At 43.4% G+C, this 25783-nt stretch overlaps 1 protein-coding gene across 1 annotated transcript in view; it reads left to right on the forward strand.

The window, feature by feature from the left end:
• The window catches only part of LOC108555007 (titin-like), a 66234-nt gene that overhangs the window by 24056 nt on the left and 16395 nt on the right, over window positions 1–25783 (forward strand). The window contains 6 exon segments of the mRNA XM_017910481.1: window positions 3–5435; window positions 5470–6170; window positions 6344–6643; window positions 6734–7690; window positions 13978–14280; window positions 22935–23192. Of these exon segments, the coding sequence (XP_017765970.1) occupies window positions 3–5435; window positions 5470–6170; window positions 6344–6643; window positions 6734–7690; window positions 13978–14280; window positions 22935–23192 (7952 nt within the window).

The raw sequence follows: 25783 nt of genomic DNA on the forward strand, positions 1-25783 counted from the left end.
GAGCGTCGCAACACCCGGTATCGAGCTAGAAGGTCGCACGGTAGATGTAGAAAAGCACCATGACACTAGAGGCACCGTAGATGTACTTGGCAGAAAGCCTTCGATCGAAATGCCAGCAAAGGAAGCACCGTCGATCAAATCCGCGTCGACGGAAGGTCAAAAGACAGTTCACGTTTCAGAAGAACGACCTGCGCGGATCGAAGAGGCGGTTGTTGAAACTTCGAGGCCGTTCGAGAGCAAGAAGCCGGAGGAACGGGAAGTCGTACCGATCAACATCAAGCAGCAGATCGTGAAGAACTCCTTCATCCCGGAGATCGATTACTCCGTGGACGATTACATGGACGAAGCTTTGAAGCCGGAGTACAAGCCGATCTTCCACAAAGTGGAGATATCTCTGGCCGTGAGGAAGGAGGGAGAAGAGATGCAGCCAACGGTGTCGGTGAAGAGTCAAGCTGAGCCAGAGGCGGCTCCTTATCGAATGGTGAAGGAAGACGTGGACATAAGCCTGCCGGCAGACAAGGAGACCACGTCGGTGATCCACGACAAGATCATCCAAACGTCTCCACCACTGGCAGAACCTAGAGTGGTCACTGTGGACAAGTCAGTGGTTACGTCGGAGAAAGAAGAAACGGACAAATCGGTAGTCATCGTTTTAGAGAAGGAAGAAACTGACAGGTCCGTCATCACGTCTGAGAAAGAGGAGACCGACAAATCCGTCATCACCTCCGAGAAGGAAGAGACCTCCGACGACATCATCACGTCGGAGAAAGAAGACGAGTGCCAGACCGAACCCGCGATGGAACCCGAATCGGAAACCATCATAGAGTTGGACAAGAAGGTCGCGGAAATTGGATCACCGATATTCTCCATGGAGACCAAGTCGAGCATTTCCTTCGTGTCCAACATCGCGGATTCGATAGAGATCGACGTGGCTCTGTCCGACTCTTCTAAACACATCAGCGAAACGCCGCAGCCTGACATCACCGAGATGCTGAGATCCAGGCAGCTCGAGCTCTCCTTGAAAGACGAGACGTCGAACGGAGAAGACGGTTACGAGGGTGACCGAACAATGGTGTCGACCACGACGCCGGATGACGAGAGCGTGACGAAAACGAAAAGAAGGAAGAAGAAGAAGCAGAGAATACGAAGCTCCAAAGAGGAAGAGCAGACCGAATTCCCGAAGACTACCACCGATGAAGGGGAATTCACGGACGACCTGGCACCGACGGAGAGCGAGGACGCCAAGGCCACGAAGAAGAAAAAGAAGAAAAAGAAACGGGAAGACATTGACGTCAGTAAAGAGAAAACCGCTCCGACCGCCACGCTGACAGAGGCAGACACTCAGACCGTTCCTCGAGAGTTCAACGTCGCCGTTGCCACTACGTCTCCGAAGCAGGAGGAAGTGTCGGAAATTTGCGTTCAGACATCGCCGTATTTGTTGGAAGAGACCGAGGTACCGAAAATCGAGGACGTTCACGAAGAAGTGCAGACTTCGCCGCAAATTTCGCTCGAAGAAGTGACCAAAGTGGAAGAAATAACCCAACCCCAGGCGACCATAATGGAAGAAGTGACCCAACCCGAGTCGACCAAAGTGGAAGAAGTGATCCAACCGGAGTCGACCAAAGTGGAAGAAATGATCCAACCGGAGTCGACCAAAGTGGAAGAAGTGATCCAACCGGAGTCGACCAAAGTGGAAGAAGTGATCCAACCCGAGTCGACCAAAGTGGAAGAATTGATCCAACCCGAGTCGACCAAAGTGGAAGAATTGATCCAACCCGAGTCGACCAAAGTGGAAGAAGTGATCCAACCCGAGACGACCAAAGTGGAAGAAGTGATCCAACCCGAGACGACCAAAGTGGAAGAAGTGATCCAACCCGAGACGACCAAAGTGGAAGAAGTTCACGCAGAGATGCAGACGTCTCCATTGCCAGCTTTCGACTTCGGCATGCAAACTGTTCCCGAGGAAAAGCCTCAAGCTGAGAAACCGATTACTCAACAGCACACCGAAATGCAGACGTCTCCGTTATCCGTCTCGGACTTTGGTGAGCAAACTAGCACGGAGCAAGCTCCTGACATAGGAGAAATAAGTACTCAGACGATGGAAGCTCCTGTTGTGAAAATGGAGGAATACGCAGTTCAAACTAGCCCAGTGAAGGACTATATTGAAACAACCGTGGTCCCAGTTGACACAGAGGAGATACAAGTTCAAACTACAGCCACAGACGTGGTTTCCATCGAAACGCAGACATCGCCTACGGCCCCGTTGTTGGAGATGGAAACTCAGACCGCAGAGAAAGTCGTGATAGCCGTTGAACAACAGACTTCGCCAACACCGACCGAGAAAGTTCTAACCGGGATAGCAGTTCAGACGGTAACTCCCGAAGAACCCAAAACCACAGAGACAGAGGCACAGACTAGTAAACCGGCTAGCCCAGAAAAGGCCACGTTAGACTTCAATATCCAAGCAGACTTGATAGAAAAACCGACTGTCCAAGTGGTAGAGACCCAGACAACTCCAAAGCAGAGTCCACGACAGGCTAAAACTCTGGAAACCGAGTCACAGACGATTCTACCAGAACCAACTGTGGAAATCATGATGCAGACCAGTCCAGTTATCTTTGCTCCGGACAAAGTCGATGTTTGCGAGTTATCCTCGCAGACCAGTCCAGTTACCTTCGCACCGGACAAAGTAGAGGTTTGCGAGCTATCTGCTCAGACCAGTCCAGTTTCCTTTGCTCCGGACAAAGTAGAAGTTTGCGAGCTATCTGCTCAGACCAGTCCAGTTTCCTTTGCTCCAGAGAAAGTCGAAGTTTGCGAGCTATCTGCTCAGACCAGTCCAGTAACTTTTGCTCCAAAGAAAGTCGAAGTTTGCGAGCTCTCTGCTCAGACCAGTCCAGTTTCCTTTGCTTCGGACAAAGTAGAAGTTTGCGAATTATCTGCTCAAACCACTCCAGTGTCCTTTGCTCCGGATAAAGTCGACGTTTGCGAGTTGTCTTCACAGACCAGTCCAGTTAGCTTTGCTCCGGACAAAGTAGAAGTTTGCGAACTATCTGCTCAGACCACTCCAGTAACCTTTGCTCCGGACAAAGTAGAAGTTTGCGAACTATCTGCTCAGACCACTCCAGTGACCTTTGCTCCGGACAAAGTCGAGGTTTGCGAACTATCTGCTCAGACCACTCCAGTGACCTTTGCTCCGGACAAAGTCGAAGTTTGCGAACTATCTGCTCAGACCACTCCAGTGACCTTTGCTCCGGACAAAGTGGAAGTTTGCGAACTATCTGCTCAGACCACTCCAGTGACCTTTGCTCCGGATAAAGTCGACGTTTGCGAGTTATCCTCGCAGACCAGTCCAATTATCTTTGCTCCGGACAAAGTGGAAGTTTGCGAGCTTTCTGCTCAGACCACTCCAGTGATTTTTGCTCCGGATAAAGTCGACGTTTGCGAGTTATCCTCGCAGACAAGTCCAGTTACATTTGCACCAGACAAAGTCGACGTTTGCGAGTTATCCGCTCAGACCAGTTTAGAGGAAGTTAAAGAGTCTATGGACGAACAGTCTCAGACTGTCACGCCGGAGAAGATAGAGACCTTGGACAGCTCGGTTCAAATAAAGTCAAGCGATTTAGTGGAACAAGTGGAAGAAAGTGTACAGATCATTCCCGAAACTCGCGAAGATGCCGAGCAAACGAGCATCGAAGAGGAGAAACCGTCACTGGTGACGACTTCTCAGCAGACAAGTGGGGTATTCCAAATCGCCGAGGAAGCAAAAGACGTTGTAGTTAAGGACGAAAAAGGTAACGTGATAGAGGCCACGTTGGACGAGATGGTCGCAGACGTAGAAACGCCTCTCAAGCTTACACAAATTCCAGTAGCACCTGATGTACAAGTACAAGAAACTAAGGAACATTTGGATACGTTGAGCAGCGAGGAGGTGACAGCGCCGTCTATTCTGGAGGAACCTCAACGGGAAGTAACGGAAGTGCAGGATGAATATTTACAAGGCACCTCTGAGGGAGTAGAACCCAAGTCAGAGACCGAGGAGTCAGTGGTGACTTCGGTAGAGGATACTACGACCACTGATGCCGATTTTAAAATACGTTTGCAAACAACCATTGAAGTGCCCACTAGTGACACCACTGACAGTACCAGTAAATTGACAGACAGTTCGCAGGACACGACTATTACCGAGGATCTGAGTTCCGCGAAGAAGGTAGAGGACAGCAACGTGATAAAGAGACAGAAACGGAAGAGGAAACACAGGACCATCGAAATTTCCGCAGCAGGTGAGAAAGACCTGGAATCCATATTTGGACAACCTGTAGAATCGCGAGACGTGTCTCCAAAATACTATTACTCCGACGTTGCTAAGAGGAACATAGGCAAAGAGAAGACTCCACCTGACGAGCCTAGTCGGCTGGAAAGAAGTCCTCAAGAGGACGATGTTCGACAGAAGGAATCTAAAGTCTTATTCGAAGAGAGAGTAGACGAGGTTGACGAAGGTATGCAGGCTAGTACCAGTACGCCATTCGCTATGGCGATGGAGCCCGTGGCCATTAAAGACACTCAAGACGTCTGGGCTGTAGATAAAGAGAAACTAACCTTGCCTTTGGAATCACAAGCTCAACAGGCGCCAGTATTTGCACACATGCCTTCGCCGGAACCTATGGACACTACCGAGGAACCAGTTTCTCCTGTAGACTCGGTTCTGCAGGAAGAAGAGCAACTGAAAATTCAAACTTTCGCAGACATCAACAAAGATCTGAGTAAGAAACTGGAACAATCTTCCTCGGAATTGCCTCATCCCGACGCTGCTCAGAAAGACCCGACCCTAGAGGCTTTCCTGCTGGCTGAGACTGCCGAACAAGACCCTCGACATCAAATCACCCCTTGCAGTCAAACGACCAAGGCGATCTGTTATCGAATGCAGAGTCTTCAAAATGCTAAAGAGCCGAGTCATTTCGGGAATATCCTTCACATCGCTCATCTGGACCAAGTGGCGAACGAAAGGCTGGCCGAAGAACGAGCTGCCGACGTGACGAAGTCATTGTCCAAGCTGAGGGACGCTGTTCAAGAGAAAGATGCAGCCGCAGTCGAAGAGACTCTGGTTGTCATCGTGGACACGATTTCCACTTGGTTGGAGACCATCGAGTACAGAATTTTCTTGAGCAAAGAGTATCCGCTCTCTAGCAACTACAACACCAACGTCGAGCTAGAGGAGGAAGTGACGAATGTGAGAAAGGATATCGTGGAACTGAATAATATCTGGAAATTGGTAGAGATGGACTATCCGGAAGAGGATCGCAACAACCTGCAGAGGTGTCTCGATGCTCTGATGCATCAAGTCAACATGATCGAAGATGCGACCGATGACAGAAACAAGTACCTCGCTAAGGAGTTTCTGAGATGGGACGAATTCAACGACGTACTGCGTCGTGTATTTAGAGACAAATCTTTAACTTTCTTTTAGCTGTAACAGGTCAATCGAGGGACAACTGACCGAGCTGAATGACATCAACACGTTCGACATAGTGACAAGCGCGAAGCTGAAGATACTGGACATGGTGGAGGAAACGAACCAAACGAACATGATGAACACTACCAAGCTGCTCTCCATTTCCCACGAATTGCTGTGCGACTATCCCGAGGAGCACATCCCGGAAGAGACCTACGTGGCTCACGAGAAGACGAAAGTAATCAGCCACAGGATATGCATGGAACGTGAACGCCTTCTGCAACTGCAGGCCCTGGTCGAGGAGTACGAACGAACTCTGCAAGAGTTTGCACAGATCACCGAAATCGCCAAGAATTTGTTAGAGAGTCCTATCTCGGTGATGAGTCTGGAACACCTGCAGGAGGAGATGCAGAAGCACAGGAAGTTCTTCGTCAACCTGAATCACTGTCGAACGATACTAGAGTCATTGGAGAGCAACTTAAATCCCAAGACGAGAACGGAGTACTCGGACCTTCACGAAGAGCTGCACAGCAGGGCTATATCCCTGTTAGACAAGGCTGCGTTCAGGACCCAGCAAATGGCTCTGGCTGCGTCCAGGTGGATTCTGCTGGAGCAAGGAGTGAAAGAGGAGAGAGGATGGCTTCAGGTTGCTCATCAACGAGTACCTGATCTCCAGACGGTGACGTCGTCTGACTACGACCAATACATCTCTCTGTATCAGGTGAGTTGCTCCTCGCGGGAGAACAGGTACAGATAGAATCTCGTGTCTATTTTCGATTTTTGCGAATTAACTCGAGCTGCTATTTACGTAACAGTGTCGGATATTGGATATTTCGCACGTATCGGCTTTCATTTCTACCCAGAGACGAATATTGCAAATATTTTTTCTTCCAGTCTCTGGCTACGGACGTCGCCACCCATCACGCTCGGCTTATTCAACTTCTGAACGTGGCTCGCAGCCTCCAAGAGCTGGTGAACATCGAAGATCCCGTGGATCGTTACGGAGAAGCTCTAGACGTGATCGTGAAGCTTCAAGATAACGTGGAGTCGTCGTTGGGGAAACTGCTGGCGTTCAAAGAAAACTGGTGCAACCAGGAAATACTGATGGACCGACTGGAAAACTGGATGACGACTGTGGAAAGGGAACTGAGCACCTTCCGTGAGCCTTCCGTGGGTCACATACGTCAATTCTGTGTAAGTAATTCGAAAAACGTTTAACCATCCACGAAATCAAAGTCGTCTCTATAAACTTTATCATCTTCATCGTTGTTCCTATCTCCCCAGGAGCTGAAAGCCCAGTACGAGGTGCACAGCAACATACTAGAGACAGCCAACAACAGCTTCGAGCAGGCTCTGAAAATAATTCCCCTGTCGGACGAAATGTTGCAAAGACAGTTCCACAGCGAGATCCAGGATCGCTGGAACAACGTGAGCCAGCAGATCGACAACATCCAGGAGCACTTCACCCAAAACATCTCCTCCGAGGAGATCTCGTCGAACGAGAAGCTGAAACTGCTCGAGAGGGAACTGAACGAACTACGAATGACCATCGACAGTTTCCACGGCGTTCTGAAGACCGAGGAAGAGCTGGACCTCTACATCGAGCGTCTGACCGTCCTGTTTGATAGGATCTGCCTGATCCAAGACGAGCTAGGTCGTCTGGGTCTACTTCCCGTGGCGGAAAGCGAGAAGGTTGGTGTCCTGTTGTCCTCGGCTCGCAGAATAGAGTGTCAGATCAGCGAGGAACTGGACGCAGCTCAGCTGCTGAGGGAGAAGCTTCAGACCATCGAGCGTGGCCTTAGCCGCGTTAGGAAAGCTCATCAACGGCAATCATTTATATTGGACCAATGCGAGGGAAGCGAGCGTCAGGGCAGCGACGTGGTCGCAGCTGCTGTGGATCGGTGTCAAACCGTGGCTGACGAACTCGCCATTTTGTGGCAGGATATCATGGGTCTGAGACAGCTCTTGCATACCCTACCCACCATAATGAGAGTCTCGGTCTCTCCGGTCAGCGTTGAACGAGACATTTCTAATCTCCAAGACGCCCACACCGATCTGGAGGCTAGATGCTCTCGATTGACAACGTTGCTGAAGAGCAGACTCTCCTTGTGGAGAAGGTTCGAGAAGCAGCTAGAGATGGTGCAGCAGTCGGTGCAAGAAGCAGACTACATGATGGAGCTGTTAACCGTACAGGGACCCGTGAATTATGACAGGCTACTGAAAGCCACCGAAAGGCTAGAGGTAAGTTTCAATTTTTCCGCTCGATTCTAGAGGCGATAATACATATGCACTCACCCGGTACATACCTTGACGTGTTCTTACGTCACGCGAGCTAATTTTCGTTAATCAAGCAAGAATTCTAATTTAACCGCGAGTCGATGCACGATGCCGATGAAACGATTCGAGGCATCCAAGATTTACGATACACGCCCGTGCTCGTGTACTCCAACATTCCTTGAAAGTGCCGAGCCTCGGAATGCGTTAAAACTTGCAGAAGTTTGAATAACTAACCCAATGATATCGACCGGCCTGCTTTCGCGCGCCCTCGACACTTTCAATCGTTTGCAATCGAAGAAACTACCTCTGCTCTTCTATAGACAACACTCGACCGTATAAATATTCCAAAAAATTCATATTCTCTACGCGTCCGAAGAACGCCATAATATACGTTCGTATATACTCGTCCGCGCTTTTTCTAACCTAACCCTTCTCTGATCACGACCCGCGTAGGGGATAAAAAGTATTCTCGAACTGCTGTTAAAACTGCTGCGGCATACTCCCGGTAACCGTTATAGATTTCAAGAGTTTATTTAACGAAGCGAAACTTCTGCACGGATGCACCTGTGCGTCGCAGTTTGTCGATCAATCTACGCTTTTACCGGAAGACGCACTTTCCTCCGCGATAACCTTCACCACGTGCGAGGGAAGTAGCGCGGTTCGAGCGACGCGCATGCGCGCCGTGGGATACAGCCAGCGTTATCGGGGGTCGCGTATCAGTAGCACGAGTTCCGTCGACGCGACAACATCTCGCACGTATTACAACGATCTCATTCGTCCATTACCCACCGCGATATCGACGGTCCGCGAGTAGTGACAGGAGTCCAGTGCTTTTCTACTTTGCAACGCTGTTTCCCTCGTTCTGTCCACCTCGCGAAAGACTCGTGCGCCGCAGTTTCGACGGCGCTCGTGAAATGAAGAATGACGGACCGTGGTAACGCGATACACGTGGAAAATCGAGGAAACGATCGACGCAGACGATCTCGGAGAACGGTCGAGCATGTCGGCGCTCGGCATAATCGAATCGGCTGATCGGAAGTAAGCACTGAATATTCATAAATGACGAACATTTGAACCGTCATCGAGACCATCCGCTAAGTTCCAAGGCGAATCGGATTAAACTGTGTGTCAGCGTTAGAACACGCGATAAACACGTCTCGAGTATTATTTTCGCGCGTGTAAACACTGTTTGTTTATTTATTTCTTTCGCCGCCTTTTGACCATTTATATCGATATCTGTGTACACGCGTGCGTAAGAACGAAGAATAAAAGTAAAACACTGGGAAACCTCGAATTTTGTTTCTCCTCGGTGTACCGTGGGTCGCAATTCGTTATACACATAATCCCGAAGCCTGGTCGAGGGACATGTATACAAACCTGCAATAACAAATGACTCGTTTTAAAAGGGCCGTATAGACAACAACCGTGCCCGAGGTATAGTCAGTTTTAATTTGGAGAAAACAGGGTATCGTTTATCCTAGATAAATTCTTTGAATAACGATTAGTCACGTTTGAACAGCGTTACATTCGTTTAAACTGACGTAAAATTAAAATTCCACGGTTATCGCTCGACTAAATGTAATAATCGTAATCAGTAACAGGTTCAAATGGATCGTCCTTGATAAAAAGACAGAACCAAGTCATTAGACGTTTGCTCATTTGCATTTATCGTAATTTATAATTTCGCGAAAAGCGTCGGGAAAAAGGAAATAAAATAAATTATATTCGATACGAAGAGAGAAATTAAAATAAATAGTTCAATTCCTTTATACCGTGATACTCGTCGAGCTGAGATATTTAATAACGACGCGAATTGAAAATTTATCGGAGAGAAATAAAATAAATGAAAATATTTGATACGCAGGGAGAAACTAAAATTTGTAGTTTCATTTCTTTATACCGAGTTATGATACTCGTCGAACAATCGCGAGTATTTAATAACAACGCGAATTAAAAAATGATGAGACATAAATGAACTAAAAATATTCGATTAGTCGAAGAATTAAAATTGATATTCGATTATCGGTTGGTCGAACTGAAATATTTAATATCGAGTAAATCACGAAAGGTCGGCCGAAAGGATCGGTCGGAAGATCGGAGAAAATGGCAGCGCAGACGTGGAAATAACGCAGGAGTGCAATACTCCCGTTAGTGGCAGCGTAATGAACACAACGTGCATCGCAATGAACGGGACGCATATCGAAATAAATGGAAAAAAGCGAGCATGTAGCAGACGCTCGTTAATCCACATTGATATAATTACGCGGGATGACACGCACGAGCACGACGACTAGTACGTATGACGCATATGATACGGTATGTAAACTATGCCACGTGGAAAAGCACCGGTTTACTTAGTCCGCGAGGGAATCGATGTTTACGATTGCCTTCACGTACCATCTTTTATCGTCTTTTCAAATTTTTCGTTACATTTTTAGGTGGCATTTTCCGTCGCGTCTCTGCGAACGCGACTCCGAGCCTAGACACCGGGAACCAAGAATAATCGTGCTTTCATATGCCTCGTTTTATTATTCCGCGCGCAATCGGTATTCCAGTCTGCGTTTAATACGAATTGGCTGCTTTGAGTAAGGAAATGTGACAGAAATATATCGGTATTCCGTTGCGGTGTTCGAAATAAGATATCGGTAAAATCGTTGTTTACTTTTTGCAATAATTATTCGTTTCATCGGGATACTTTTAACACGGACTTTCGAGGAATTTCAACATGAACGACGGTATCGGCATGTAAGGCGGAAGCCCTGGCTAGCCGCAGCTTCTTCTTCCGTGAATAATCGCATTTACAGACGGGGAGATATATGCAAACGAAGTGTCGTAAAATTACTTTATACATCCTGCAATAATTATTCGAGAAATATATTTTTAACGCTTTCGCGATGCTCGAGGAATTTCAACACGACTGTGTTAAAGCAAAGAACGGAAGCTCGGGAAACTGCAGTTTCGCAATTCCGCGCTCGTTGCATCGAATAAAGTGATCGAAAATTGTCGTTGACATCTCGCAATAATTATTTCTCTAATATATTTTTAACGCCTCCGCGATGTCCGGGGAATTTCATGCTCAACGGCTGCGTTGAAACGTAAACCGGAAGCTCTGGGTCAACTGCAGTTTCGCACCGCATTAATTATTGCAATTCCGTGCCCGCTATTTCCAACGGATGAGTCATCGTAAACGAAACGCCGGAAAAATATCGTTTTCATTTCGCAATAATTATTCGGCCGATGTATTTTTAGCCCTCTCGCGAGACACTCGAGGAATTTCAGTCTCAACGACTATATCAGCACGTAAAGCGGAAGCTCCAGGCCAGCCGCAACTTCCTGTTCCGTTACTTATCGCGATTCCGCGCCCACTATTCCGAACAGAGAGCGCTCGATGTATTTAGTGACTTCCGGCTGATGAAAAATCGACCGATCAGCCTCGTTGCAATCGACAAGTGCATCGTCGCCTGCGTGCCACTCGTCGGCTTGAAATAGACGAGCACAGGCCTCGATTATCCCGATTAATCGCGCGTTGCACAACTTTCCGCATACTCGTCCTCCGCCCGAGATTTGCTTTCCTATTTCCCGATTCAAAACCGATCGCCGTAAAACCGATTCATGAAAGCTCCTCCGAGAAGCTCCAAAAACTCCAAAAACTCCAATAACTCCAATAACTCCAATAACTCCAATAACTTCAAAAACTCCAATAACTTCAAAAACTCCAAAAAAAACTCCAAAAATCTCCAAAAAACTCCAAAAACTCCAATAACTTCAAAAACTCCAAAAAAAACTCCAAAAATCTCCAAAAAACTCCAAAAACTCCAAAAACTCGAAGTTCCTCTGACAGAGGCTCGGAAGAATCGTTGGAGCTGCTAAATCGGAATAAATTTCTTCGTTGTACAGACTTGGAGTCGAGACCTGAACGGAACTCGGGGTAACTCGAGCTCGTTCGAGTCACCGGTGGAAGTTTCGACGAATTTCGCGGCGAACAACGTTGGCAGAAAATTGAACGGAATGGCTGCACGGTATCGGGGACGAAAGCATTACAGAGGAGCGCGAGTTTCGCCGGCTAGGAACGCACTGAACGCGATTCGATTTCCGCTTACGGTTTCGCCGGAAAACCCTCGGCCAGGTGAACGAACTCGAGTACATGACACAAAATTAGTCCAACCACGCTCTGACCGAATTCGAGACCCCGCGTCTCGAAACGTGCTCGGTCTCGTGACTCAAAATTATTTATAGTACGTATTTAAGGAAAACCGACGTGCGCAGGCATTCTTTGAGTAACACCGACGGTGTACGCTCGAACCTTACGGATCAGCCATGTCCCACGATCGTGCGAATATCGTGCTAACTGGCATTCTTCGCGTTCGAGAAATACGAGTACTCGGGTCAGAGTTTCTCTGGGGAATCCACTTGAATTCGCAGAGAAACGAATCTTTTTCTTCTTCCTTTTACGCGACGAATTAGGGGGATTCAAAAATTTGAATGGAATAATTTTTATTTTAATCGCGCTTTGAATTCTATCTTCGGAGAAATGGTGGAAAACTCGATTCCGTTTACCCAGCTCGCGATTTATGATATATTCGATGCACGGATCGTTTAGTATCTCGAAACAAAGCGTATGTGACTGTGCTGTTTGCTCGGTAAATTCTGAAGAACCTATCCAAGGGAATAAAATATGCTAATTCGGACACGTGCACGAGGAAGAGAATTAGGAATAGCTCCTCGAACGTCTCTGGACGTAGCGGCCATGACGATTATAGCTATCCGTGAGATCACTCAGCGAAAGGAACAGAAACTCTCCGATCTTCTTCTCTTCTTCTTTTACCCATCTCGTACGCGAAATTAAATAATTCCGTTTACTCGCTGAATATCCGAAAAATATCCGAGGGAATATGCAAATTCGACCACGCGTAGGAGAAGGGAATTAGGATAGCTTTTTCAAAGGTTAACGACCATGACGGTCGCAATTAACCGTAAGATCACGAAGCAAGTGATCCATTGATCCTTCTGTTAATCGTGTCGACTAAACAATGGAACAATGTCCGAAGTTTCCCGGTTTTTCCTCCCGTTACTCCCACATTATGCAACCACGACGCGATCTCATATGATGGAAAGGAGTAAAGGCGAACCTGCTCGTATCGACGCAAAATATCGCGAAACCTGCGTCACAGATAATTATAATGATTAGTAATAACCATGAAACGCGTGCAAAATGTATTTTCCACGGTTAGAATGTTTATGTTAGTAGGCGGGTATATACGATAAAATATATACGATGAAATCATAGACCTAACGCGTTACGCTCGCTCGTGTTTCTGATATGTTAACATATGGAAATCGGAATAGCGAGTGATACCATCGCAACAAGGCGTAATAAGAGTGGACGAAGAGGCGGGTAATCGGTCGTGCAAAATCAATTAAAGTTCCATTGAACCCCCCCGGGTCCGATAAAAGAAGCCACAGAAAAGTTCGTTCCTGCGAGCCGTACAGAGGAACGCGGATAAGCAAACCGATTAAACGAGCTCCATCAAATGGGCTTAATTGATAGGTGTATCGAGCTCGATAAAACACAAAGGCACGGGAATCTAATAATCCTTCGCCTCGTATCGACGAATTCTTCTCGGAAATTGATCGCTAATTAAAGACAAATTGGTCTACGCGTGACAGGAATACTCTTTTCCCTTTAGCTGAATTTTTTCGTTCATTTTCTTGGGATTTCGTCAAATTATTTGGACGTGTATACAGACGTATACACAGAATTCGGTATTAAATTCGGTATGTAACAAGGAAAATTGGAGAGTAAGAGCAAGCGAGGGTAAAATCATACGAACGAAGACGATTTATCTACATATAAGATTTTCCATGATCCTTTTATCTGATCGATATTCAAACTTTCTCAAATTTTTTGACAACTTGCAAATATACGTCGAAATTTTATAGGAGAGACAAAGGAAAAGATCAGGAGATAATTTCGTTAATTGGAACGACACCAAGAATTTCATTTATCTCGAGATTAATTTCTAGATGTTCGCCAATGCAAGAGGTAAAATGAAAGACATCGCGATAAAGAAGAAATAAAAAATATATTACCTAACTTTTGGTAAATTTTTCGAGTCAGTTTCTGCGCAAATCGCTTATTAGAAAATTCCCCCATAAATCTCGCATCGACTTTGCTCGACACCTGTCAAACACGCGGGAAGATGCATACACGAATACACCTGTATGAAAAAATAAATTATCTCGATTTGCAGGGTCTCAGCGGTAATTTGGGCGCGCTAGACGTTCTCATTGGCGAATTACGAGAGGCTGCCGAACCTCTGCGGGAGGGTTGCTCTGCAGAGGTCCGCGAGAAGGTCGAAGCGGCGGTAAATGAGGCCGTACAGGCCTGGGAGGACACCAGGGCCGAATTAGATGCCCTTTGCACCAAGTATCAGCACGCGTGCAGATTGTGGCAACAGTACAAAGACTCGAGTGCCGCGGTTCAGGCCTGGGTGGACACGCATATGGACAACGTCGCTGACCTGCCACCCGAAGAGGCCGTCAAACACATCAAGGTAAACCGCGAATCTCTATTTCCGAATCTCTCCTACACCTGACTGACTAGTTGACCGGTTGTTTGACCGGTCAATCGGTCAAATACTCGATTCTTTCGCCCCGAACTTTACTCGTCAACAACGAGATACGGCGTTATCTCGAAAATAAAAATACACTACGAGCTGGAAATTAGAGGAAAAAGAGAAAGAATAGGACGAAAGTGGAAAGTTTCCGTGGCTCTAAATTTAGCGTTCGAGTCATCGAATTTGCCGTTACCGTCGGATTACGCCTCCAAAATTTCTACTGCTTTCGTTCGCGGTTTCTGAACCCTAGGGACCCTATTGTGTTCCAACCGATTCGGTAAGCCGATTGCACTATGACTCATGCGTGGGCTCCGATGAATTACCGGTAACGATAGTAGCCGCCAAGAGCAATCCCTGTATTACGAATTGCTATGGCAAACGTAACGAGATTAGTCAGTCTTACGATATTGGGTTAGGTAAGCAAACGTGTTGGAAGATCATCGAACGTCCTTCACGGTTTCCTTTGGTTCCCTTCGTAGATCCTCCACGAGCAATGGTATCCTCGTCTAGCATAGCCTTATTTTGGGGAACATATCGGTGAAAGCCTGGAAACTTACAACGGTATCGGCTATTATCGCTATCTCGTTCTACATCGATGACATAATGTTCATTATCGATACACGGTAACGTTTGTACACACTGTCGAACAGGACAAACTGTCTGTCGACCGCAGATAAGCCGTGAATTTCGTATCTGCGAAAATTGATCAGCTCTTGTTCACCTGTCGAGCCTGACATGTCTCTACAGCGCACTCTTTTTAATCGCGACTATTTTATACGAGGGACAGCTGATAAGTACGCGGTTGAAGGCATTAAATGACGCAAAAGATTCGAGGAAATGTATTTATTTTTGGGTATAATCTCCTCCAAGTGCGGTACATTTGTGTCATTTAACACACAACAGGAGTACCTTCGTACCTGAAATTTGTGCCATCGTTAACGAGATGTGACTCATTGCTAGGTACTTCGGGTCAAACACTTATCAACTACTATTCGTACCTTTCTGCCTGGATTCGAATCATTTTGTACGTGTGTTACGAACCATCTCACGAAATCAAAATCGTGGTAAAAACTGGGAACTATCGTCAGAGTTATCATCTGCCCTTTAACATTATGGATTATCGAACCAGTCAAAATGGCCTCGGACTTTTTATTTCTCTCAGTTAATAGGAACATGGATATATTTGTTTATTTTCATCTTATCGTTTCAATTACTGCGATGCATATACTGTTACAGTATATTACTGTACGCGCAGTATGCGAATTTTCATGTATATGGAAACGTAATCACGGATACTTGTCTATCTTTATCGTGTCACTTTAATTATAGTCATTATATACACGCTATTCATCTGTGATTACAAGGAAGAAAGCTGCGTATCATATTTTCATTTCCAGTATGTCGCTGTCGAGCTTCGAATATTAATTTTCCATCTATCAGCGTTAAATTCGATTGCGCAATTTTCTTGAAGACACGACGTTCCTTATATTGTCAAGACGAACAGAAGAATGTGTGTATAAACCTGATATAGTAAATTACAAGAAGCAGACGTACACTCAAAACACACGACGCATACAAATACACGCATACATGTACGCATTCATACACAAACATACAGTGTACACACTCTCGCGCGTACACAAACACGCGATAGACACACTCGCACGTATGCAAACATATAACGTACACAAACACGCGACACACATACGTTTACAAGTACGATACACGAACACACGAGGCACAGGCACACGCGTATGCAGATGGACGTCTCGCGAGCGTGGAATACGGTGAAAAGGACGAAAGCAACGCAACTGGCCTAATCGCGTAAAAATGGTGGGACAAAGCGCAATACACGGTGCATTGAATGGCAGCCACGGGGTAGTGTCATCGTCCCCACCACGCCTAGTCCAGCAAAACTGCACGTAGAAGCCACGATTCACCCTACGCAAGTCCGCCGAAACGTGGCTGCGAGGGTAGGTCGTTGAAATACGGGGCAACGGACTGTCTCCCCACTCGAGTCGGGGTATGCGCATCGATCCCCGGAGACGGGGACGCCAGTGTGGTCCAGAGCGTCGGGACGCTTGTTTCTATACCATCGCTCGGCTCGCGTTCCTCGCCGCTTTTTCATTTCTCGCCGCGACCGATAAGCGTGCACAATCCGCTCGTAAACACGTTTCGCAAGCACCAACCGCGCGATTATGCGCGCACCGACGTCGGTGGCCGTCGACCGTGGCCAGTTTCCGGTTAATCGAAAATTCGTGGCATGTGCCCCGAGTCGGGACGACACGTGCCAGATCTGCCTCTGCTCCGTCTGCCGTCGGTGCGTCCTTCCTCGGGTAGAACGTGCGTGACGCGACGTGAAAAATAGGAACGATGAACGGTGACCTAAATTGTCAAGCATGTGCACGCCTGAAGAGATAAAGGTACGGGGCCGGGGATTCTGCGATATCGGAGTCGCGAGGGTTCCGGAATAGGGCGTCCTTTCTTCTCGCGCGAGTACGCGCGGGCTATCGATTTTAGCTCCTTATCCCTCGCTTCTTTTTTTTCCTATTTTATTTTTGCGTCAAGTGACCGGCGAGTCGTGAAGGTTCGGACGAGTTTAGTTTGTTACAGAATTGAGATTCGCGTCTCCCTTTGCGTCGTCCACGATGCTCTCGGTTCAGAGCGTGAGATAAGTGTGCATCAGAGCTGCGTCACCCGCGCACGTGTCATGCGATAAAGTGAAGTACTATTTTCTTCTCTCTTTTCTCTTTGATTTTGGTGTAGTGACGGTGGTTTGGTGGTTTTGCGTGAAATTATCTCGACCCATCTTTGAAATTTCTTTTTTCTTTTGTATACATGTGGTGATGTTATATTTGGAACACGCGGTGTTGTAATTTCGTGTTTCGTGCACGTGTGATGCGATGAGCTAGAATAGAAATTCCTGTTTTCTTATATATGTTGCGGCAGTAATTTTCCTTGGATTTATTTCGATTTCTAATTGTGACTTTCTTTTTTTTTAATCATCGGTGATGTCGTATTCGAGAACGTGTGATAAGATCGATTAAAATAGAATTTTTCTCGTTTTGTTTATGCAGTGACTGGTTTTCTTTGGATTTATTTCGATCTACTTTTGTGATTTTTTTTCTTTTTGTCATCGTTCGTGTTATATTTGAAACACGCGGTTTTATCACTTTGTGATTCATGCACGTGTGACAGGATAAACTAGAATAGAATATTTCTCCTTTTTTATTTATATAATGACAATAATTTTAGCTTGTGGTCCCTTTTCTTTGTCGTCATTGATGATCTATATTTGACACACGCGGTATTATAATTTTGTGACTCATTCACGTGTGATACCGCAAACTATAATCGACTTTTCCTCTTGTTTTATTCATGTAATAAAAATAATTCTTATTCGTGATCCCTCTTTTTATTATCATTGATGAAGAATATTTAAAACACGTGGTATTATAATTTTGTCACTCATGCACGTGTGATACCACAAAATATAATCGGCTTTTTCACTTGTTATTGTTCATATAATAACAATCATTTTTATTCGTGATCCCTTTTCTTATTATCATTGATGATCTATATTTGAGACACGTGGTATTATAATTTTGTGACTCATGCACGTGTGATACCACAAAATATAATCGACTTTTCCTCTTGTTTTATTTATATAATAATAATAATTTTTATTCGTGATCCTTTTTTTTATTATCATTGATGATCTATATTTGAGACACGTGGTATTATAATTTTGTCACTCATGCACGTGTGATACCACAAAATATAATCGACTTTTCCACTTGTTTTATTCATATAATAACAATAACTTTTATTCGTGATCCCTTTTTTGATAATCATTGATGAAGAATATTTAAAACACATGGTATTATAATTTTGTGACTCATGCACGTGTGATACCACAAAATATAATCGAGTTTCCCTCCCTTTTTATTTATACAGTGACAATAAGTTTAGTTCGCGATCTTTTTCTATCATCGTTGATGTCACACCTGAAACGCGCGATAGATACAATAATTTCGCGAGGCTTGCGTGATCGGTGCACGTGTGATGCAATGATCTAGAATAGAATTCCTCTTTATTTACACAGCAATGGTGCTTTTACCCGGATTGACTCCGCTCCGCCGTTGTGATACCTATTTCCCTCCCACCGTCGACATACCGCGTTCGAAACGCGAGATAATTTTATGTCCGATCTATGCGCACGTGTGATGCAAAGAACCGGAATAGAACCTTCGTTTCTTTGTTTACATAGCGTCGCTACTTTTACCCTGATTTATTTCGTGATTCGGTTTTTCCATCGTCGATACATGCGTCGTGTTCGATACGTGAGGTAATTTTGCGCCAGAACCGTATAATCCGGTACACGTGTGATGCAACGAACTGGAATAGAATTTCTGCGGAGTCTTTGTACACGACACTGTGGGCTAATCTAGCAAATTGTAGTTTGCATCCGCTGCTGCACCGGCATTCTTATCGGAACATGCATTCGTGACGTTCGCGTCGAACAATATCGAGTATGCACTTCCTATTGTCGGTGTGATTCTCGGAGTGAAGGCAATAACAGTCGTGACTGGTAAAACGTGCACCGAGATATCGTAGAAGTTGAAATTATCCACCCTGTATCTGAATATTATATTCATGCATAATAATAATTAAAATAAACAACAGCTACAATAAAAATATATAAGTACACTTACTCAGGATATTTGAGAGAAGTCAGGAAACTGCCTGTAATTGACAATCGATTAATTGTAAACACTCCTTAAGCATCGAATTACCTTTTATGAGCAAAAATTGGTCAAAAATTCTGGAACTTTTTAAATCAGGCAATTGCAGGAAATTGATATTTTATGAAACACGAATACACTCTCTTTTACACAAAATTGGTGGGAATTTACCACAAAGCACTAGACCTACGATGACCAGTCAAATGACAGGTAGTCGAAAAAATAAAATAAGTATAGGAGGAGATATTGAATTATTAAAAGATATTATCAAAAGAAAAATCGAGAAAGCAAAGTGACTCTCAAAGTGACAGTGAATGTGAAATTTTTAAATAAAAATTTAAAATCCACCATTTAATCCTGATAGGTTTACTATTAATAGATTAGATACTCACCTGAGCTAATTCGACACGCGAATAAAAGTCAGTATTTTCCGGAATTTTCAACGACTGCGAGGGAGAAGCATCTAGAAGTGGTTTCAAGCCCTCCGTGAATTTTGGTGCTAAAAGTAACACGCGAATTCGAGCGTGCGTCTGGCAAAACCGGAACGTGCAAATGGAGAAAATCACGAGCGGAAATTCGATCGAATCGCATCCATTTCACCATCTGTCATTTGTAGTCGTTCTGTCCCTTTTTTCCTACGAGGTCTCTCCCTCTGTTTCTCATTCATTCGCTCGTGCCATTCATTTCTGCGCGCGTCATTCACGAACCCCGGCGTTTACGTATCCCCGACAGTCTGGAATCGCGAAGGAAATTCGAATTTCGAGCGAAAAGCGTCGCAGTCGGACAGTCTATGGCGGCGAGCTCCGTTTTTCCAGCAACAAAGTCTATTTTCACTGCACAAAGTCGATACCGCTATCTTTAACGCGTATTTAACGAGATTTCGGTGCGTCCACGAATCCACGATAACAGCTAGGAACGAAAACACTTTAATCGTCGTGTTTTCAATTACAGCTAACTCGAAAAGACCAGTCGAGTTTAGATAAAGTCGATCGTAAGCAATGCGACTACTTTCTGTTATGGTGGTATGCAGGGTATTTAAAAGGTGGAGTCGTGAAGTTAGAAGACTCGTAGGGGTTGCTAGAAGGAGTGAGAAGGATGGATAGGATGTCTGAGAAGAGTGTTGTATTATTCGCGATTGATACGACACTGGGGAATATAATAGGGAATACTAGTTGGAAATATAATTTAGTTATTAACCCTTTGCCCTCGAGAGAGATTTAATCAGAATCTAAAGATCGTTGTTAATTAACCCTTTGCTTTGTTGTTAATTAGCCCTACGACTTTTTGGATAGAGGAAAGTAGAAATTCAAAGATTCTCTACTAAAAAACTGACGATACTTTTTTGAGCAGTAAATAAAGAATTGTATAATAATAGAATTGTAGAATTATTTGATTTCGATACCTCGCACACTGTTACGTTACGTTAAATTTCATATATTAATTAATATCGATATTCCAAATTTTATGAAATGGTCACTGAAGCTCATCTCTCGAGTGCAAAGGGTTAAATGATGTAAATATATAAACATATTTCATTATAATATATAATACATACTACTATTATAAGATTCTATAGAATTAAGCTAGATTTCTATATATTTAAAAGTATCTAAAATGAATTTGTTATTATTTTCGTACAATATATTTAACTATATATTACACGTGGATAATTTTAATTTCAATATTAAAAACTCGATCAACATTATATTCAGTTTGATATATTAATTAATATCGATCTTCCAAATTTTATGAAATGGCGACTGAAGCTCACCTCTCGAGTGCAAAGGGTTAAAATCTCGAATTTAAAATTGCCCAAGCGTGGAATATCTAGGTAAAATAATTCTACGTCTTACAATTAATTTGCACCTCTTATTTATCAATTTATTTTGAAAATATCGTCGATTTTGTGGCACGAAATCTTCGAATTACTATGTTTCTGCAACGAAAAGATCGCCGAGTGCAAAGGGTTATCACTATGCCGTCCGATGGCACCATATTGGTGTCATGTGAGAAAAAGGTGGTAACATTGCACGTGCGCAGTCTTTAGCATTCGGGCCCAATTCTTCTGAAAACAAAGAAAAAGGAAAACCGATCTTCGTAATGGCGCTTGCAATTCTTTGCGAAGAAAGCTAAGCGAAATTTTTTAATATCGCCATTGGGCCACTTGGGGCACTTGATAAATATTCGAAATAAATCTGTAATTGGGGCAATAATAAAACTCTAATCATAAATATCTCAAAAACAAGTTAGTCAAAAACAAAGTAGTTGCCCTTATAATGGTACATTTTCTTGAACTGGATAATTAAATCCACAAACCTGTAAAGTTTCAACTAAATCTATGACCCGAAGGACTTGCACTCTCCTTGTCAATAGAAATTCGCGAAGCCCGAACGAATCTGAAAATTCGCAGATGTTCGCTTTTAATTTTTAAATGCTTGCGTGTCAGCGAAACGAGGTTAGGGAAGGAAAACGCGAGCGAGATTTTTATTTGTAATAATAATAATTGAAAAACGGACGTCTATAAATTTAGTGGCTCGTCCGAGATTTGCGAATTACTGCGATAGGAATATCGATGAAAGATTAATTCGCGGAAGCAGTGGAAATCTAAGTGTACGATAAATATTCGACGCAGCTGCTTTCTCCGTTGCATTTTCTATCACGTTGGAATAATTCTGTCGTTGTTCATATTAACGAGTAAGCGAAGGTTCCTGGAGGAATTGAGGTTAGATGATAACGACAAATTAGAGGTGATATATTTCTATTTGCATTCATCTCGTCGAATATTCGTATAAGATAAAAGTTCTACGATTGTAGAGGCCTATTTTTCCAGCATACTGTATTTGTACAGAGATAACAGGAAAAAGATTTGCAACTCAAACGAAAGCATCGAATATTCATAAGCGCAGCTCCAGGTTACGTTTCCATTCAAACGTCAACCTTACCCGGATCAGTCAAAATAAGTCACCAGTGTGATGTCAGAGAGGAGTTCGAAAGTATTCGAGTAGTTCGAAAGGAATCGAATAATTCGTGAAGAATGGCATGTTTCGAATAAATCTAGCAGTTCGAAGGAAATCGAACAGTTCGAAAGAAATCGAATATTTCGAAGAAAATAGCATAGTTCAAATAAATCGAGTGATTCGAAAGAAATCGAATAATCCGAAAAGAAATCGCACGGTTCAAATAAATCGAGCAGTGCGAAAGAAGTCGAATCTTTCGGAGAAAATAGCATAGTTCAAATAAATCGAATGATTCGAAAGAAACCGAATAATCCGAAAAGGAATCGCACGGTTCACATAAATCGAACAACTCGAAAGAAACCGAATAATTCGAAAAGGAATCGCACGGTTTAGATAAATCGAACTATTCAAAAGAAATCGAATATTTCGAAGAAAATATCACAATTGAAACAAATGGAGTAACTCGAAAGAAATCGAATAATTCGAAAAGGAATCGCACGGTTCAAATAAATCAAACAGTTCAAAAGTAATCGAATATTTCGAAGAAAATATCACAGTTGAAACAAATCGAGTGATTCAAAAGAAATCGAATAATTCGAAAAGGAATCGCACGGTTCAAATAAATCGAGCAATTCGAAAGCAATCGAACAACTCAAATGAACCGAGCGCATCGAATACCAAATATCGAATCATTCAGCATTCAATCATTCCAATTCGTTTTATTCGAATCGTTCGATTTCGTTCCTTCGCTTCGATTCGAATTTCTTTTCGAAACCTTTTCAAAACCTCTGCCAAGTTCACCAAAGGAAGAAAGGAGTCCCCTGTCTTTCCTTTCCGCATCCTCGATCCTAAAAATGGCGAAGGTAACTGATTTTCGAATGTTCCACAGAATTGCGAGAAAACGATGGCGGAGCACAAGGAGCGGTTAGTGGAGCTTCAGGGCCTGGTGGTGCAGATCGGGTCGGACGTGGGCCCGGACGCTAGTGCCCCGTTGCACGGCGAAATGGAGGCCCTGGGACAGAAGTTGGACCAGATCCGTGAGACGCTGTCGTGTCTCGCGGACGCGGCCGACGCCCGCGCACTCAATCAAGAGCTTGCAGGTGGCGATCTACGTCAGACGAAAAATTTCCTGGACTCGGTCCAACAGGCAAGTGTATAATTCCGTAATATATCCATTTCCTTCTTCGTTTCTTTTTTATTTTTATTTTATTTTTATTTTCTTTTTTTTAGCACATAATATAACACGCTTGAGATATACATCGCGTGCATAAATTACCACGTTAATGGTAACCTAATTACCACGACTAAAGGAGCATTTCCAAAATTTGCATTAAAAATTTTGTTTACGTTTTCCACCTCGCATTTCTCTTTGAAAATCTTCTTTTGTTAAAAAATTAAAAAATCTGAACTGCTGCTGTGCAATGAGTACCTGAATTTTATATACGTTATCGGTGATGATCGAAGCGGCACGTTGATAGTAAGAGAGCATACGTAATTACCATCACAGTCGAATAAGAATCAGTATTTAACCCTTTGCACTCGAGAGATGAGCTTCAGTGACCATTTCATAAAATTTGGAAGATCGATATTAATTAATATATGAAATTTAACGTGACGTAACAGTGTGCAATGTATCGAAATCAAATAATTCTACAATTCTATTATTATACAATTCTTTATTTACTGCTCAAAATAATATCGTCAGTTTTTTAATAGAGAATCCTTGAATTTATACTACTCTCTAGCCAAAAAATCGTCGAGTGCAAAGGGTGAATTTTGCCATAAACGACTGCATACTCTCAGCAACTGCAAAGATAGAAAATTCAAAACAAATCATTTTGATAGTCATTTTCGTAATTCTAGTGTTAACTCTTTGCACTCGGAGATCTTTTCGTTACAGAGATTCAGCAATTCCAAGACTCTCTGCTATAAAGTCGATGATATTTTAAAAACAATAAATAAGAAGTCGGATACAAATTAATACTCAGAATTATTTTATTTCATTTTATTTTTAAATTTTATATATTAATTAACATCCATCTTTGGAATTTGATTAAATGGTGGCTTAGGCTCGTCTCTCGAATGCAAAGAGTTAATATTTCTTTTTGCCATATTTTCCTCGAGAGTTTCCACTTTTCCATCCACCGATCGTCCGACCAGTCGTGTTATTTTCAGTCTCAAAGTTCCCACGATCGAGAGTTTATTTCCATCTCGAAGCTCACAATTCGAAATTCACCGGTTCAACCACCGATCTTGCTGAAACTTAACCCAAGATTGATGCAAAAATCGGCAAACATTGGCACGAAAAATACCGACGATTAGCCCTTTGCACTCGGCGATTTTTTGGCTAAAGAAGAACAGAAGTTCAAAGATTTTCTGTTGCAAAGCTGACGATATTTTTCTGAACAGTGAATAGCAAGTCGTATGGCAATTAACCCTTTGCACTCGACGATTTTTTGGCCAAAGAAGGATAGGAGTTCAAAGATTTTCTGTTACAAGGTTGACGATATTTTTCTGAGCAGGAATAAGAAATCGTATGATAATTAACACGTAGAATTATTTGATTTCGATACCTCTTACACCGTTACGTTACCTGAAATTTCACATATTAATAAATATCCAGCTTCGAAATTTTATCAAATGGCAACTGAAAGGCGCCTCTCCAGCGCAAAGGGTTAATCTCGAATCTTTGGTTAATAATACCTCTTCGCTTCGTTCATTTTCACCCTTTTCTCCCCGATTTGTCGGAATATAAATAAAAATACAAACCCCGAAGAGTTGCAATGCGTGACGAGATCGATGTAACGCAAAGAGTATCTTATTTTTAAAATACTCGCACGAACAGAGGGCTTTTTAAGCGTCTTCGCGAGGAAAATGGCGATACAACGTGGTCGGAGATAAGATATCGGCTAAGTGGTCTAGCAATCACGGGTTAAAGCTTCGCTGCTATGGATGAATAATTCATGCGACGGTGCACGTTTCGCAATTCATTATTGGCCGACTGTCACTTTTCCATCGGCAGAGCACAAGCCGCGATAGATCTGGATCGATGGGAAGAGAGTTTTCCGGGAAATTTGAACAGGGGGACTAGGTTTAGTAAATATTTTGGCTACATACTGCGGATATCGTTGGAAAACGTGTTGACACGTGTGCTTAACGTCGTGTGGTCGACCGTGTTTATTTAAATTAGCGTCAGACAACTGGTAGGGACGTAACTACTCTTCCTCAACCGAGGTCACTGCTCGATACCACGCCAGAATTCGAATGAAAATGGATACCACTGAAATACTCGTGTCCATACATCAGCTGTGCATAATCAGATTTTAATTCGACTTATTTTTTAATCGGTTTATAAGGAGAGTGCAAGTCCTTCGGGTCACCGATTTAATTGAAACTTTGTAGGTTTGTAGATTTCGTCATGCAGTTCAAGAATATATTATACCCGTCACTACTTAATAATTTTTAAGATATTTACGATTAAATAGTTTTATCACTTGGGTAACTACAGATTTATTTAATAATTTTTAAGATATTTACGATTAAATAGTTTTATCACTTGGGTAACTACAGATTTATTTAATAATTTTTAAGATATTTACGATTAAATAGTTTTAAGATTTAATTTAGATTAAATGGTTAAAACCAATGGAAATAAATCTGTAGTTAAAGAAGTAATAAAACTTTGAAACTTTAATCGTAAATATCTCAAAAACTATTGAATAGTGGCGGGTATTATGG

Source organism: Eufriesea mexicana, unplaced genomic scaffold (genome assembly GCF_001483705.2).
Source record: "Eufriesea mexicana isolate 0111107269 unplaced genomic scaffold, ASM148370v2 scaffold106, whole genome shotgun sequence".
Taxonomy (NCBI): Eukaryota; Metazoa; Arthropoda; class Insecta; order Hymenoptera; family Apidae; genus Eufriesea; species Eufriesea mexicana.